Source organism: Mesoplodon mirus (genome assembly GCF_964341445.2).
Source record: "Mesoplodon mirus genome assembly, chromosome: 8".
Lineage (NCBI taxonomy): Eukaryota > Metazoa > Chordata > Mammalia > Artiodactyla > Ziphiidae > Mesoplodon > Mesoplodon mirus.
In genome coordinates this window covers 106,748,206-106,764,989 of record NC_138984.1, presented here as the reverse complement: position 1 = coordinate 106,764,989, position 16,784 = coordinate 106,748,206, and the positions used below count along the sequence as shown (strand labels likewise).

The 16,784-nt window shown below is 42.8% G+C and overlaps 1 protein-coding gene across 1 annotated transcript; it reads left to right on the top strand.

Annotated features, from left to right (window-relative positions):
* Positions 1-20: 20 nt before the first annotated feature.
* On the top strand, positions 21-16,474 carry DDX18 (DEAD-box helicase 18). The gene is made up of 14 exons (XM_082631189.1): positions 21-191; positions 1,688-2,068; positions 4,555-4,695; positions 6,139-6,274; positions 6,633-6,733; positions 6,854-7,053; positions 7,147-7,261; positions 9,411-9,550; positions 10,284-10,445; positions 10,774-10,926; positions 11,574-11,687; positions 13,157-13,213; positions 13,539-13,716; positions 14,771-16,474. The coding sequence occupies exons 1-14, from the start codon at positions 107-109 to the stop codon at positions 14,911-14,913; spliced, it is 2,106 nt and encodes a 701-aa protein (XP_082487315.1). The 5' UTR covers positions 21-106; the 3' UTR covers positions 14,914-16,474.
* Positions 16,475-16,784: the final 310 nt, after the last annotated feature.

Here is a 16,784-nt window from a genome sequence, read left to right as displayed (position 1 = left end):
TCCGGCTGGCTGAGCTGAGCTCGGGTGGCCGGAAAGGAAGTAACGTCATCGGGGAGAGCAGAGAAGCCGGGTTGTGGCGCCGCCGTGAAGGCGCTTCACCGACAACATGTCTCATTTACCGATGAAACTTTTACGCAAGAAGATCGAGAAGCGGAACCTCAAATTGCGACAGCGAAACCTAAAGCTCCAGGGTGAGATGCGCTGAGCTTCGCGGCGGCCTGGGTTGCGGAGAGAGCCAGCACGTGGGCCGTGGCGCTCTGCGGCGGCCGCGGGGCCGAGCGGCCGAGCGGCCGAGCGGCGCTGGTGGGGAGGCCCTGCGGCCCCGATGTAGCGCTGGCAGCGTCCCCGCAGAGCGCGCGTGCTTGCGGAGCGTGGAAAGGCAGCCCGGGGCGGCCTCCCGTCGGGCCCCGCGCAGATGCCGACTCTCCGCGTGTCCCCAGATCTGCCCTTTCGGAGCAGCAGTTGGTCCTTACAGAGTTCGGGCAGGAGGCCTCTAAGAGTTCATTTCCAGCCTGCCCCACTTGCACCCTCCCTTTCTGACTTCCTCACCACCTCTAGGGTCATCCCCAACCCCCATTTCCAATCAGGCACGTGGGACTTTTCTCACCTCCCCGCATCTTCCTTTCACATCATCTATCTCATGTCTCTGTCGCTTCAGAACAAGGTGGGTGTCGCTCTTCACAGAACATTCCTGATACCCTTGCCTTCCCCTGCCCACCTGCCCTGTTTCGACTCTTGAAGAACTTCATCATTTTCAGCTCCTAAAGTGTCTTTTTGCACATATCATACGCATGTGCGTAATCTCGTGCCCTGTCTTCCTGTCACCCCTAACTTTAGGTTATAAATTTCTCAAGAGCTTCTACGTATTTGCATCCTTAAAGACCTCCATGAAAAGCATTTTACCTGAATGTCACTTTTCTTTACCTACCTCATTTGCAGTCCTAATTTCCTGACAGTGGGTCAGACATCCTGAAGTTGTTAACCTTTTTCGGTCCTGTATAATACGGAAGCCCCCTAGGGTAGTGTTGGAGGCATAATGCCTTACACTAGCTGGTTTTCTGCAGAGATTAGTTGATTGAAAGAAATTCTGGAGGAGAGAAGAGGTGTGTGGGTTTTAGGAATAATGTTTTTGAAGTTCCTTTATATTTCCATTTCCTATGGAATAACAAAGCGTTGCTAACTACTTCTTAGTTAAAAGTAACAAAAGATGGTGCTTCTTCTGTATACAAAAAGAAACTTTTGTAAAGACAGTCTTAGGCATTTATATATGATAAATATCAAATAAGTGGTTACATCAACAGAATTTTCAATTCACTGATGTCTAGGAAAGTGTATTTGTCAAATACCTAATATTAGAATGTATATTTTGTAAGTAACGTTGGCCCCATCTGTTTATTTAACCTCACTGAAGTTTTCCTGTTCCACGCTTTTAATTCCTTATGGACAGAGATGTGGTTTTTGAAGTTAAAAAATCAATGCGGCTTTCCCTTTTTTTTTTCTTTTTTTAATTTATTTGTCCTGCAGTAGAACACTGTAAAATTGGAAGTTGTCTTTTAATATACATGACAGGGAAGTAAAAATTAAATCATTTTAGTCCTGGAAGCCATGACGTTTCTCGTTTGGGATACCGGCGTTTCTAAGTAAACCTCTCCTTCTTTGTCACTATGTGTGTTCTGTTTTTAAACAGGGGCCTCAGCTGTGAACTTGTCAGAAACTCAAAACGGAGATGCGTCTGAAGGAACAGTGGGAGGTGGAAAAATTAAAAAGTCCCTAAAACAGTCTGTGAATGTGGGCTTGTCAGAAACCCCAAATGGAGACATCTCTGAAGAAGCAGTAGTAGGTGGAAAAGTTAAAAAATTCCTAAAACAGTCTATGAATGCAGGCTGGTCAGAAGCCCAAAATGGAGACTTACCTAAAGAAACAGTGGAAAATGTAAAAGTTAAAAAATCCTCCAAGAAATCTACCACACTGACCAGTGGGGAAGCAGCAATGCAGTCTCCCAATTCAGAATCAAAAAAGAAAAAGAAGAAGAAGAAAAAGAGAAAAATAGTGGATGATGCTGGGCCTGGTATGTATTGTCTTTGAACTGAAGCTATTCAGGTTTTCAAGTTATCATTCTGCTTTTCCTCTCTTCTTCTTATGTCCACATGACATGCAAGACTCCTCTGTACTTACTGGCATACGAGAAAATAGCCTGGTAGCTAAAGCAGACATTGGCGGGGGGCGGGGGCTGCAGTTTAACGTTTCTCAAAATACTGCTCTTTTTTGGCAGTTAACTATCTGAGCTTTTAATGATAAACACAACGTACTATGACATAGTATTGGGCTGGCCAAAAAGTTCATTCGAGTTTTTCCGTAAGATCTTATGGAAAATATTTTAGGTTTACCTGTTTCCAAAGAGAATTGTGGAATTACTGACACTAAAGAAATCTGGGCTGGTAGTAGAATCTATCTTGGGTCTTTATGTATCAAGGACTTTGCATTAGTGATTCTTTTCATTTACGTCTTTTTTGCCCCATTCCTTTTTCCTACAATAAATTCCTACCTTTGAAAGGCAACTTAGTGATAACTTGGATATGCAAAGTGTATAAAATAGCAGTTAGGAAACTTCTGAATAAATGGAACGTTAATTTCCAAGTGAGTAGAATGGCCAGGATTGGGGAGGCAGGGCTATTATCTTTTGCAAGATTCTTGGATGGAATAAGCTTAGGTGAAAGAATAGGCATTTTAATTGAAATGTGAGCAAGCAGAGATTTCAAGACAAGATAGGACAGGTGTCAGCAAACTATTCAGCCTTCTGCCTATTTTTGCAAATAAAGCTTAATGTAACACTGAGATGCCCATTTTTTTACTTGGCCTTTGTGGTGATAGGACCATATGGCCTGCAAAGCCTAAAATGTTTACAGTCTGGCCCTTTATAGAAGTTTGCCAGCACTTGTGTTGGCATATCCTATTCATCTTTTGTCTGAAATAAAGGTTTCATTTAGAAAGACACTTTGAATTTTCCAAACATGTATGGCTGTCTTTTTACTGCCTACAGGCTATAATACATTTATAAGTTATGATAAATCGTTTAAACAAAAAGTGAAATAAGATAGAGAAAAGCATGAGGATTAGACATTACAGTTTTGATTTAAAGTGATTGTAATCCTATTCTAAAATGATTAGTGCCCTTAGGATTCTTGTTCTGAGTATGCCTAAGGAAGTGATATTTTTTCTTCTCTCAAGCATTGAATCACAGGGCTGGGAGTTTAAATCCTATTGGTAACCTTTAAGAACTGTTTTAAGGAAAACAGAAGTAATAGGCCTTGAAGACCAGCTGATAATATCCATGGCCTTTGAACGTGTGGGTCCTGCAGTGTTGACCATTTCCCAGAAGGGTGTTAGTAAGGTCCAAGCAAGAGCCCAGTCCTGGGCTACAAAGAGTCCTGAGTTCTGGTTTAGGTCAATTCTGTTCTAACTAGCATCACTAACTGCCATAAACTTGTAAAAGCCCAGTATGGTAGTTAAGCCATTTGGCCCAGAGTGGAACATTGAAGAGCATGATGGGAGGTAAGACTGGAAAGGTAGTTTAAGGGACTGTGTTACAGAAGTTGTGGATGTAGAAATGAAAAGCCAGGAGGCCTTCCCTCTCCTCCCCTCACCACTTACATTCAAGGAACAGGCCAGTTTCTATCGCCCAGCTAAGTAGATTGTTGCTCTTGCTTTGTAGTCTGCGTCTGGTAACATGAAGAGCCTTTTGTGTTTCTGTTCCCCTTTAAAACAAAATTAGCTTTTATAGAAAATTTATGTTTAATGGCATAGGAGGAAAAACCGGTGCTTGTTACAAGTTTTTTTAAAAAATGTTAATGACTTGCCCGTGTTTTTTTTCTCAGTAAAGTTTATAGAACTGGGTGTGATTAATATACTTAAATTGTTCAGCTTATAAAAAATTTCTTGCTCACTTAAGATGGTATAATATATAAGTAGTAAGTCAGACAGAGAAAGAAATATATGATATCCCATATATGTGGAATCTGAAAAATAGTACAAATGAACTTACAAAACAGAAACAGACAGAAAACAAGCTTATGGTTACCAAAGGGCAAGGGGGGTGGATAAATTGGGAGTATGGGGTTAACAGATGCATGCTACCATATATAAAACAAAGAACAAGGATTTACCGTATAGCACAGGGAACTGTATTCAATATAATGAAAAAGAATTTTTAAAAAAGAATGTCAGTATATACATATATGTATGTAGAACTGAATCACTTTGCTGTATACCTGAAACCAACACAATATTGTAAATCAACTATACTTCAGTAAAAGAATATGTATTAAGAAACCTAAAAAGTAAAGTTTGTTGGCAAATCTGTGTGTCCCACTGGGTTTTTTAATATAGCCAGATTTTTTAATCAGGAAAAAGAGATTCTTAGCAAATTAAAACTGAAAATATGTTAAGCTTTTGAAAATATGCCTTTTTGCATCACACATGTTTTATTTTGTGGTCTCATTTGGTATTCTTATTTTAAGAAAAAAATTTGGGGGGGCTTTGTCCTTTAATCCAAAGATTCCAAAAAAGCAAAAACTGAAGACAAAGGAGACTCTGAAGTTGGTGCCCAGGCTCCTGAAGAAACAGAAAACAGTGTGGAGAAGCCAGACAATGAGGACGATGACAGCATGGTGCCCAGCCTGCCCCTGGGACTGACAGGTAGCTGTCAGTGTTGTCCAGATAGATCTTCTCTAAAATGCCATGCCTCCTTGGATTATAGTATTTAAAGGTTCAGTTGTGGCTTTTAATTTACCTGGAAAAAATAAGTATTGACAAGAAATGGTTTTATATCTAACTATTGCTTTTTATCATCCACGTTGTGTGCCTTAGTTCTTGTTGTTTCTTTCTCTGTTTTCCCCTTTTCTTTATTTCTAACACTAAATATTCTGACATGCACACGAATAGTTCTTGGGGTCCTCTGTTCCTTTGGTTTGTCACTTTCTAAAGCTCACTCCATGTTGTAGTAGGAAAATCATTGGCCCGGAAGTCTGGAGCCCAGACGTTCAATACTGGCTCCAATACTGAAAGAGAAGGGTGAAATTAACATTATTGAGGGGCTGGTGCCAGAGTCACCTCCTTTAGCCTCTATTTCTTTACCTGTAAAGTCAAGCGTTTAGGCTAGAATCAGTTGCTCCTAACCAGAAATGTCTAGCAGTTGTTTGGGTTGTTTGGGTTGGGTTTTTTGGTTATTAAAATAATTGAGGTCCAGCACCCAATCTCCATAATCAAAATTGCAAAGGTTATGGCAGTGGTTCTCAAACAGGGTGATTTTACCTCCCAGGTAGGGTGACCGGCTCATCCCAGTTTTCCCACTCAAAGTCCTGCATCCCTTAAACCTCTGTCCCAGGCAAACCATGAGGGTTGGCCACCAATATGTTTGGTTGTCAGAACTGGGGGCAGGCTACAGGCATCCAGTAGGTAGAGGTCAGTGATGCTGCAGGACATCCTATAATGCATAGGACAGCCTCTCACAACAAAAAATTACCCATCCCAAAACGTCAGTGGTGTCAAGGTTGCCAAAACTTGGGTTATAGCCAGGGCACGTGTGGGGCGGGGAGCTCCCGGATGATCCTGATGCCTCCCCCTGCCGGAGAACCACAGTACACCTGATACATGGGTACAGTCTAACCATCTGTGGCTACATCTGACTCTTCTCTGTTGTCTTTCTGGAGTGAGAGTTACTATTTTGATTGATTTCATATTCAGTTTTTATTACACTGAATGCTTTCACTATTTATTTCTCATTTCTTAAACATTTCATTTCTCTCTGAACTCTGCCCCCGCAAACCACCCCCGTCTCTCCCCTCTCCCCTTCCCGCCACCTTGGCATTTTCATTTCATACAAGTCCCTCTCCGTCTGTTATTTTGTTACAGTATAGGCTCTGGACTTTACATCACACGGCCATTAGCAGTGGAGAAACTTCAAAAGTATAAGGTTTTTTTATAGGAATGGTTGGGGTTTATTTTCTTATTGGAAGAAGCTCTTCTAAGCTTGACACCAACCCAGTCATGTTTTCAATCAGCAAAACTAATTTAGGAAACTAGCAATAGTAACTATTAAGAAAAGATAAATTTGCTAATGATAAACTGTCTTCTCTTCAGGAGCTTTTGAGGATACTTCGTTTGATTCTCTGGCTAATCTTGTCAATGAGAACACTCTGAAGGCAATAAAAGAAATGGGCTTTACAAACATGACTGAAATTCAGCATAAAAGTATCAGACCACTTCTGGAGGGCAGGTATGATTAACATTGAGGTTTGGGCATTAGTATCTCTATTTTTAGTGCTAGTAGTTGGGAAATAAAATACCAGTATGTTCTATTCACCTTGCACCGTGTTGGGTAACATACCCAACCTTCGTTAAAGGCTTTAGCTTATTTACTGATGTTTGGAGAAAGCTGTTCACTTCTGATTTTAGCACAATTCTTATTTTTGAGTTAAGTATTTAACCCACATGATTGATTTCAGTGATAGAGAAGATGGGGACTTTTTTCTTGTTATGATCCAGCCTCAGTGCCTAAAACATGTGTGATAGTACATGGTGCTTGTTGAACGAGTAGACTAAATGTCTCTCTCCTTTTCTTTTTTATTTTTTAGGGATCTTCTAGCAGCTGCAAAAACAGGCAGTGGCAAAACCCTGGCATTTCTCATTCCTGCAGTTGAACTCATTGTTAAGTTAAAGTTCATGCCCAGGAATGGTAAGTCTGTGGTCCCATTGTTTCTGCCAGTATCTCACTGGAAGTCTGTTGTAGCTGTTGGTGGACTCCTGGTGATAACTACAGTTTGACTTTCACTGTATATCCTGTTTTGCTTTTTAGGAACAGGAGTCCTTATTCTCTCACCTACTAGGGAACTGGCCATGCAGACTTTTGGTGTCCTTAAGGAGCTGATGACACACCATGTTCACACGTATGGGTTAATAATGGGTGGCAGTAACAGATCTGCTGAAGCACAGAAGCTTGCCAATGGGATCAACGTCATTGTGGCCACACCAGGCCGTCTCCTGGACCATATGCAGGTAAGAGAACACTGTTGTGTGGTCCCCATCTTTTGTCTGTGTGAAACATAAACTTGACAGCTAACAGTTTTTCCTTGTCCTTTGTCTTGTCAGAATACACCAGGGTTTATGTATAAAAACCTACAGTGTCTGGTTATTGATGAGGCTGATCGTATCTTGGATGTTGGATTTGAAGAAGAATTAAAGCAAATTATTAAACTTCTGCCAAGTAAGTAGGTAGCATCTGCATGTGGTTTGCCGAGTAGCTGCTGGAAGTAGATGAGAGTTTTTCCTGTATGAAAACTACTAATGTCAGAATTTTAGTTTAGCACGTGAAGTGGTTGTGCCAGTCACCCTCAGATGTAGTTTGCAGCATAAGCATCACTCTCACTAGTGACTTAATGCAGTGGTTTTGCCATTTGAGAGGCTGCCGTGCAAGTTGAACAGCCTTAACATGCATCTCGTTCCCGTCCGTCCCCGCCACCCCATCTCACATCTCCTGGGTAGTCATCGACTTGCTGCTTTCTGTGTTATGTTTGAGTGGTACATACCTTGGTTATAGTACTTGAAACATTGTAACCTGCTTATGTCTATAAAAACACCATGGTTCAGTACATTATACAGTTGGTTTTTTCATGCTTTGTTGCGGTATAATTAACATAATAATCTGTACATATTTTAAATGTATGATTTGATACGTTTTTGTCCTGTTTACACCTCGAAACCATCACCACAGTCAATACAGTGAACATTTCCATAACCCTCAAAACTTTCTTTGTGCGCCTTTGTAATCCCTCCCTCTCACCGTCCCCTACTTCCAACAGCTGCCACGCACATCTCTCTCACAGGGGACTATCGATCTGCTTTCTGTCACTGTAGATCAGTTTGCATTTTCCAGGGATTCATATGCAGTGTAACTCTTTTTGCCTGGTTTCTTGTGCTCAGCAAATTCTTCTGTGATTCGTCTGTGCCGTTACACATATCAGTAGTTCTTTGCTTTGTTCCTCAGTGGCGTTCTAGTGTATAAATATGCCACAACCTGCTTATCCATTTAACTGTTGATGGACGACTGTGTTGTTAATGGTTTCGGTCTACTACAAATGAAGTTGCTGTGAACATCCATCTACACCTCTTTTTGTGGGCGTATATCTCCTCTTCTGCTGGGTGATTACCTAGGAATGGAGTGGCTGGTGTATGCTTAACTTGTACCAATTTACATCCCCATCAGCAGTGTATGGAATTTCCAGTTCCTCCTGTTAAGTTTTGAAATTAGGTAGTGTTAACCCTCCAACTTTGTTCGTTTTCAAAATTGTTTTGGCTGGTCTTGTCCTTGGCATTTCTATATGAATGTTAGAATCAGTTTGTTAATCTCTGGGGATCTTGGGATTGTACTGAATATTGATCATTGGTGGAAGACAATGTTGATTCAACACGTGAATGAGGTAGATCTTCGTTTATTAGCTCCCTAATTTCTCTCAGCAGTGTTTCAGAGTTCAGTGTACAGGTTTTTTCATATCTTTGTGAGATAAAATTTTTCACTTAATTATTTTCTTTCCTGATTGAGCTGGCCAGAACTTACAGTATAATCCTGAGTAGAACTGGCAAGAGAAGACATCTTTGTCTTACTCCTGATCTTAGGTGGGAAAGCATTCAATCTTTCACCATTAAGCATGATGTTAGCTGTAGATGCTCTAGGTCTGTATGCCCTACATCGGACTGAGGGTGATCCCTTTTGTTCCTAGTTTGCTAAGATTTTTCTTAAATCAGAAATAAATGTTAAATTCTGACAGGTGTTTTTTCTGTGTCTATTGAAATGATCAGATGCTTTTTCTTTAGTCTGTTAATGTGGTAAATTATATTGGTTAATTTTCAACTGTTAACCAACCCTGCATTCCTAGAATAAACCCCACTTGGTCATGATGCATTATCCTTTATATATATTTCTGTATTCACTTTGCTAAAACTTTGTAAAAGGTATGAGTTGGGAAGCTCTCTTCAATGTCCTGGAGAGTTTATGAAATATTGATAATATTTCTTTCTTAAAGTGTTTGATAGACTTCACCAGCAGAGGCCCTTGGGGTTGGAGTCTTCTTCACATGAAGATTTTAACTATAATTTCCTTAATAGATACAAGGCTATTCAGGTTTTCTATTTCTTCTTGAGCAAGCTTTAGCAGTTTCTTTTTCAAGGAAGCTGTCCATTTCATCTTAGTTGTCAAATGTCTAGACATAAAGTTGTCCATGGTGTTCCTCTCTTACTATTTATAGTGATACCATGTCTCTCATTTTTGATAGTTGCACTGAGAGCGTTTTTAGTGGTGAAGCAATTCTAAAGGTTCCCTGAATGATCTGAGTTATGTTTCTGTGGGTGTGTTTCAGCCCGCAGACAGACCATGCTCTTTTCTGCCACACAAACTCGAAAAGTTGAAGACCTGGCAAGGATTTCTCTGAAAAAGGAGCCCTTGTATGTTGGTGTTGATGACGATAAAGCTCATGCAACCGTGGACGGTCTTGAGCAGGTACTTTTTGTCAATACCTTCAATTTTAAGGATCGTTGGTGTTTCCTTGCAAGTGTTTGGAGGATCGTCGAGAAAGCAAATGGGTCAATGAGCTAAATATATCACTGCCAATTTTAGAGGAGTAAAAAACATTTTGCTGTTTAATCATCTCTTGCGCTAAGATGTGAGGTGAGTTAGAAGGCGGAGAGGCTGGTTTCAGGCGCCTCGCTGTGGAAATGAGGTGACAGATCCAGACTAGGTTGATTAAAAATAGAGCTGTAAGGTTGAGTCTTCTGATGAATGATGTTTCCTGTAACACTTTAGCTTAAAAACCTTTCATTGGTGGTTTAGTTTTTAAAAATATATTCACCCAGCTTTGTTATCGTGTTTAGGACAGTGCACTTAAGCTGTGGTTATTTGAGATATTGCTGTTAAGGACCTTCTAAAAATGAATCATTGATACACTTTGAGGGTTCCAGTTAATAGAAGTATTGGTATATTATGATTACAAGAACTTAATAACCAGTAGTCTCAGAAATATGGAAAGTATTTAGTATCCAGTGATTGTGGCCAATAAAAGGAATCAAAAGAGTTAAAATTAGTCTTATATTTAGGAATGCATTGTTATAATGACGGCAGTAATTTTGCTGTAGGTGAGGCATAACAGTGGTGCTCTCCATCAGATTATATTAGCTCATGAAGCTGAAAATGTCCATTTGATTATTTCGTGTCTGTTCACTTGAACCTCTCCTAGGGATATGTTGTCTGTCCTTCCGAAAAGAGATTCCTCCTCCTCTTTACATTCCTTAAGAAGAACCGGAAGAAGAAACTGATGGTCTTCTTTTCATCCTGTAAGTCCGTGAAATACCACTACGAGTTGCTGAACTACATCGATTTGCCTGTCTTGGCCATTCATGTAAGTGATGGTGATGAATTTATTAAAAACAGGTTACACTTACCACGTTATAGAGATTGTGGGGATTGAGGTATTGCTGTCTCCTCCAGACATAGCTCTGGGTAGTTTGGGCGATAGTGGGTGACTGAGCCTGTGTGGAGGGAGCTTTGCTGGGGGAGGAGGGGCGGCGACCAGACAGGAGGAGCAGGCGCCGTCCCTTGAGATAGGACGGGCTATGAACTGGAAATAAAGCAGGGTAATAGTTCCACAGCTTGGGGATTCTACATCGAGACCTCCCACAAACAACTTCAAGTTTTCTGTTCCAATGGATGTTTTGTTTTGATTCTAGGGGAGGCAGAAACAAAACAAGCGTACGACCACGTTCTTCCAGTTCTGCAATGCCGATTCGGGGATCTTGCTGTGTACAGACGTGGCAGCTAGAGGGCTGGATATTCCTGAAGTGGACTGGATCGTTCAGTATGACCCTCCGGATGACCCCAAGGTTCCCTGAGAAATACCACATTCCACAGGATATCCCTTTAGGATGCAGTGACTGCAGTGCTTCTCTGATACTGACAGTGTTGAGGGCTTTTGCGGGACCCAAAGGGGGTGTGTGCAGGGAGATTGCAGAGGTGTCAGTGGGACTTAAGCTAGGCGAGTTGTGTGCTTGGAAGGATCTGTTAAGAGCAGTAGGTGTCAGAAGGAAATAAAATTTGCTTACAGAGATAGATACCGTTCTTTAGTATATGTAGTAAAATAAGTTTTATTGGGTATTTCAACAAACAATAGATTATATAAATTATCAGCCAGCATTTAAATATGTTTCCCAAAGCCCTTTTGAAGTTGAAGCACACTTAATAGTCATTTGATGAGATCATAGAATTAATGTGAATGTTCTATCTAGCTCTCCTTGGCCCCGCGCACGGCTCTGTTACCTCTGTGGGGATGCTCCCTGCAGAAGGAATGGGGGACTAGCTTTGGGGAGCATGGTCATGGGCTGCGTGGCGCCACTAGGTAGAGGTGGGCACCGTCTCACACTGATGTGCTGGCACACTGCCGTCCACTACCGTGCAAGTTCTGGACATGCAGATCGCCACAGGTTGCCATGGAAACCAGTGTATTACTTCAGGTTTTCTCTCTCCACCAAAGGAATACATTCATCGTGTGGGTAGAACAGCCAGAGGCCTGAACGGCAGAGGGCATGCCTTGCTCATTTTGCGCCCTGAAGAATTGGGTTTCCTTCGCTATTTGAAGCAGTCCAAGGTAAAGACCTTCACTTGGAAAACCTTAAGCTGGGGACAGATTCCTCTCCAGAGGAATTGGTAACCGGTGCACATGGCCTTAAGCACCATTTCTAGGTGTGTCTGAGGAGTCCTGCGTCGTCGCCATGCTGTTTGGCCAGTTGTTACAGCAGTTTAGCAGATGAGATTTATGTGGGTCTCCCCCAGGAAATGTGAGCAGAAAACTATCCTCGAGGCCCAGTTCTTGAGCTCTGTGTCGCGCAGGGTGCATCCCATCCCCAGTCTCCGCTCTCGTCCCCCCAGCCGTGTTTGAAACCTCCTCCACCCCTTGTGAGTGAGCTCCCTCACACCGGTCATCTCTGCTCCCCTGCTGCAGCCCCTCTCCACGTGTCTTCACCCTGGTGTCTGCACCTCGCCCGAGGCCAAGGGAACCCATTCCTTCCTACCTCTTCCTCTTTCGGGCACTTATTCGTTGACTCAGTCCCTCCCTGGCAGTTAGCTCTTTACCATCTCAAGTGTCTGACCAAAAAAAAATAACTTCAACCCTAAACCCACTCTCCTATCACTAGGTCCAGCATGGCTACTTACTGCCTGTCGCCTTTCCTCAGTCTGCTGTTTTGAGAAGTGGGTTATATTTCAACTCCTCTGATTTTGGTCTCCAGTGCGCCCTAATCAGGCTTTGGCCTCTCTGTTGCCAGGTCCTGAGAATGCTTGTCGGGCCTTGTCTTGCCTAACATTTGCCTCTTCACTGGCACAGTGTCGCCTGGTGGATTTTCCTTCCCCCACTGCCCCCATCGTGGAGCAGTTCCTCGGGATTCCCATCAGCCCTTGCACTTTTTCTCCAGATGCCTGCTTCCTGGCTCTCAGATAGCCTCTGCTTCCGCTAGCTGCCGTCTCCTCTGGGAGGCCCTGCCCTCCTTCATGTCCCCCCCAGCACGGGTGCTTGTCAAGTTGTCTGATCACTTACCTGTCTCCCCCCAAGGCTGCAGGCTCCCTGGCGGCAGGGCCCGTGACTCGGGCAGCTGTTCTTTTCCCCCAGCATCTAGCACCGGTCTCGCACTTTCCCAGTCGTCTAATAAGTTAGAACTGGTAAGAAATATCCTTCCTGTAGGAGTTGTGATCATTGTGACCTAGTGTCATAAACCCCAGTCACAGGGCAGTGTGGTGTTGGAGAGAAGGGCTGGTGGTTCCTTCAGCTAGAAGCTTCAAGCTGCTTCATCACGTTGCATCCACAGAGATCTTCGTTTAGAGAAAGGGCTTTAGTGATTTATTGCCCCTGCCGGTTTCTCGCCTCTTATTTCAAGAGGGTTCCATAGCATGATTCCTGTGCAGTGAGCAGAGGGAAGGTAAGCCTTTCGCATTGGCATTGGGAGACAAGCAGATATCTGGCCCATGGGATCCCACAGGCCTGTCCCCTTTCATCTCTTCAGTGCCTGACGAGCTGCAGCAGAGCCGTCCTGCTTTACTCATCTGTGTACTTTTGTTTTCTAGGTTCCATTAAGTGAATTTGAGTTTTCCTGGTCCAAAGTTTCTGACATTCAGTCTCAGGTATGCAGGGCAGAGGTGGGGAGGAAGGGTCATCCCAGCACCACCTTTGTAGTGTCTCATGGACAGTCATTGTACTCCAAGTCTCCCTTTTCATAAAGTGAGAAGTTTGGACTGAGCGATTGTTTCGGTGTCTTGTTGTGCTGGTGACCACATTCCAGAGCTCTCTACCTTGTTTCAGTCCGTATCTTACAAGAATTTTGTCATTATTCTTAACTGCAGCCTGATTTTGCAGATATTACAGAGCTTGGAGCAAGTGTATTGGAACAAATGTTTTATATGACGTGCTTTTTTATTTCATTAAAAGCAATATTTGTTTCTGTTTCAGCTTGAAAAACTGATTGAAAAGAACTACTTCCTTCATAAGTCAGCCCAGGAAGCGTATAAGTCATACATTCGAGCGTATGATTCCCATTCGCTGAAACAGATCTTTAATGTTAATAACTTAAACTTGCCTCAGGTTGCTCTGTCCTTTGGTTTCAAGGTGCCTCCTTTTGTTGATTTGAGTATCCTTTTCTTTGTGGTTATGAATTCGTCCAGGCACTAAGGGACAGAGGCTTGACCGGGGGCCTTGGGGCTTAGCACTTGGGTTGGTGTGTCTGCTCTGGCTGAGGCCTGCAGGGCCCAGGCCTTCAAGCTGGTCACTGACCTCTTGTCAGTGCTCACATGGGGTGGGCAGGGGTTAATTGTCAGGGTGGAGACTACAGAAGCGAGACAGTTCATGGCTTTAAAAAAGACAGCAGAATTTGAGTGGCAGAGCAGGGGGTGTTGTACGTTCTGGGGAGAAGCTCAGAGGGGCAGGGCTTGGCGGTTGTGTGGCTCCAGTATACAGGGTGCACAGAGGAGCGGGATACCTTGCAGAAGCTGAAGACAAGATGGAACCTCTCAGGGGGCTTTTATCCTCTCGGTCATTGAAGCATTTCATGCAAGGAAGTCATAAGACCAGTGAAAGAAAATAACCTAAGTGCTACTCAAGATAAAAGGCAAAGGGAACACGTCCAGTTGCTTCTGTTATGATATGTAATATGTGTTTTATTACATATTTTCAACAGAAGAAACAACCAGCTAGAGTGAGGCCCACTCGTTAACACTGGTAGAAACTCCCAAGGGGACTTGGAGGACCACAGTTTGGGTGGCCGTCCGCATCGGGAGCGTCGAGTGGATGTCTGCCGTTGTGAACACATGTTGAGTCCCCATGTGACAGGAAGAGCAACTCCACTCGGTCAGATGCCTCTGAATCAGCTCCCAGCAGAGGTGAAAGTCATTTCGTTTTGACACTGGGAGTATGTCTTCATGTGTTCCTACACACTTACCGACTTACCCCTTCGGCTTCATTGCGTGGAAGAATAATACAAGTATTACACTGGGCTTAAAAATCTGTCCTGCTAGTTTCAGTCCACAGTTACGTGGCCACTCCTGATTGTCTGGAATGTTCACGTGTGTTCGTGGCCTGGGGAGGGGTGGTGGGGCCCCTGGGGTACAGCTCGCTGGTTCTTCTGCAGGCGGTAGACTGGAGTCCTTGTCTTTGAGTTGCTTGATTTCCTTAACATCCCCCTTTAGACGTGAACAGCAACGATGGCAAACTTAAAAAAAGGGGCGGCGGCGGTGGCTTCGGCTACCAGAAAGCCAGAAAAGTCGAGAAGTCCAAGATCTTCAAGCACATAAGCAAGAAACCATCTGATGGCAGGCAGTTCTCTCACTGAAGACGCCTTTGTCCTGAAATGGATTTTTTTTTCTTGCTCTAACAAAGGGATTGTTGTTGCCGTAGGATTTGGGACTCATCTAACAAGAGTATGAATTGACTTGGGGCGCTGGCACTGATATTTCCAGTGGGTCTCCTCTTTGGGGATATAAAACAGTTCAGTATTTCTTGATTGGCCAAGGACAAAGCAAGGGATCTTCTTAGTCTTTGTGATGACAGAATGTTTTTAAGTTTAAATCTTTTTTTCCCAAAACTGGTTACTCTTCTAGTGTAATTCTCTTGGTACCTTTCCTTCCTGGTGTCTGAAGATTTGTATGGCTTAGGGTGCTTTGTCAGCCTGCCAGACAGGGCAGGTGACACTGGACAGCTGCAGTTATCTCAGTTTATTTTTTTGGTTTTGGTTGTTTCTTGGACCTTTTGTTGTTTCTTGGACCATCAGTAGTTTTCTGACCCCTCCTGAAAATGCTGCCACGTAAAAGGGCAGAGGGCTTTGGGAAATACCTAAGAAGCACCTCTGGTTAAAGGTGGCACTGTTTTCTTTATATGTTGGATTTTAAAATAATGATCCTTTCTCCATTTTACTTTTTTAAGAGGAAGAAATACGGGTTGTCATTGTTACTTGAGTAAAGCGCCCCAGCAGTCCTGACATGGAGGGTTGGGTGGGGATGGGATCTGAGAGCTTCGAGCCTCATTTACAGGTGTAATACTCTGCTGTTCTCCATTTGGTAACTTAGCAGACTTTTTTTTTTTTTTTTTTTAAGGCACAGAGAATGGTGACACTCCTCAGTCAAACTTGTTTGTTTGAAGTGGTTTGGAGTTTGGTGAGCCCTTCCAACTCTTCACAGTACCTAGAAGGCAGAGCATCTTTTTGAGAAAAATTGCCTCTTTTAGATCCATGAAACAAAAATAGATTTATGGTGAAAATTGAAAATGAACACACATCAGAATGAGCAACGAAGTCAGTGGTTTAGTCAGATGGGGTTTTTTGTTGTAGGAACTTTTGATTTCTGGTGTGTTTTATGTTTTATTTCTAGTGTGTTTTGTAACTAAGAATGGTTATTACATTTTGTAGTTGTTTAAAACCAAAGTTGCTAGCATCATTTTGCTGTTGTACCAGTTCATATTCATAGATTCCTATTAAATATTACTATCAAGTGTAGAAGAAACCGTCTGGCGAACAGCACTGCAGTAGGAAAAGGAAGGAATGGTATTCTGTCCCACACCTGGGCTCGACCACTGTCTCCCTGGCTGGACAGGTCCTGGGTGTCAGGCCTCAATTGCTGGGCTTCTGGCATTTAATAACTGTTTCTCTTTCCAGTAACTATTCTTTTTTGTTGCAGAAGTAATCGTGTTTCAGAAAGTATACAAAAGCAAAGAGAAGAATATTTAATCACTGAACAGAAGTAAATACTGCCAGTATTTTGATACATAACCCTCCAGTGTTTTGTATACATTTTAATTTTTTTTAATCAAAGGTGAAGTAAGTCATCCTTATCCACTATTTGTAACCATCTTGTTTCATAACATTATTTTCCTGTCATTAAATAATTATATCTACTTTATATCTCATTTATTACTCTGCTTTAACCTTGCCTGGTCTGCCTGGATTTGAGTTCTGGATGCCTGCGTGTCCCACACTGGCTCTCCTTGTCTCAGTGTGTCTAGTGCCTATTTTGTCATTTGTGACAAAAGTATATAAACAGAAGGTGGAAAGATTGTCCTTACTACGATAACGGCTTACTTCAGGACTTGCTGGGAGTCCTGTGTGCAATTCTGCTGGCAGGCTGGTCCAGCCTAGGGACATTCAGACAACCAGACTTGACCAACCTGGCCAGGATTCAAATGTGGGGGAGCGGTCACTAGAATCAGATC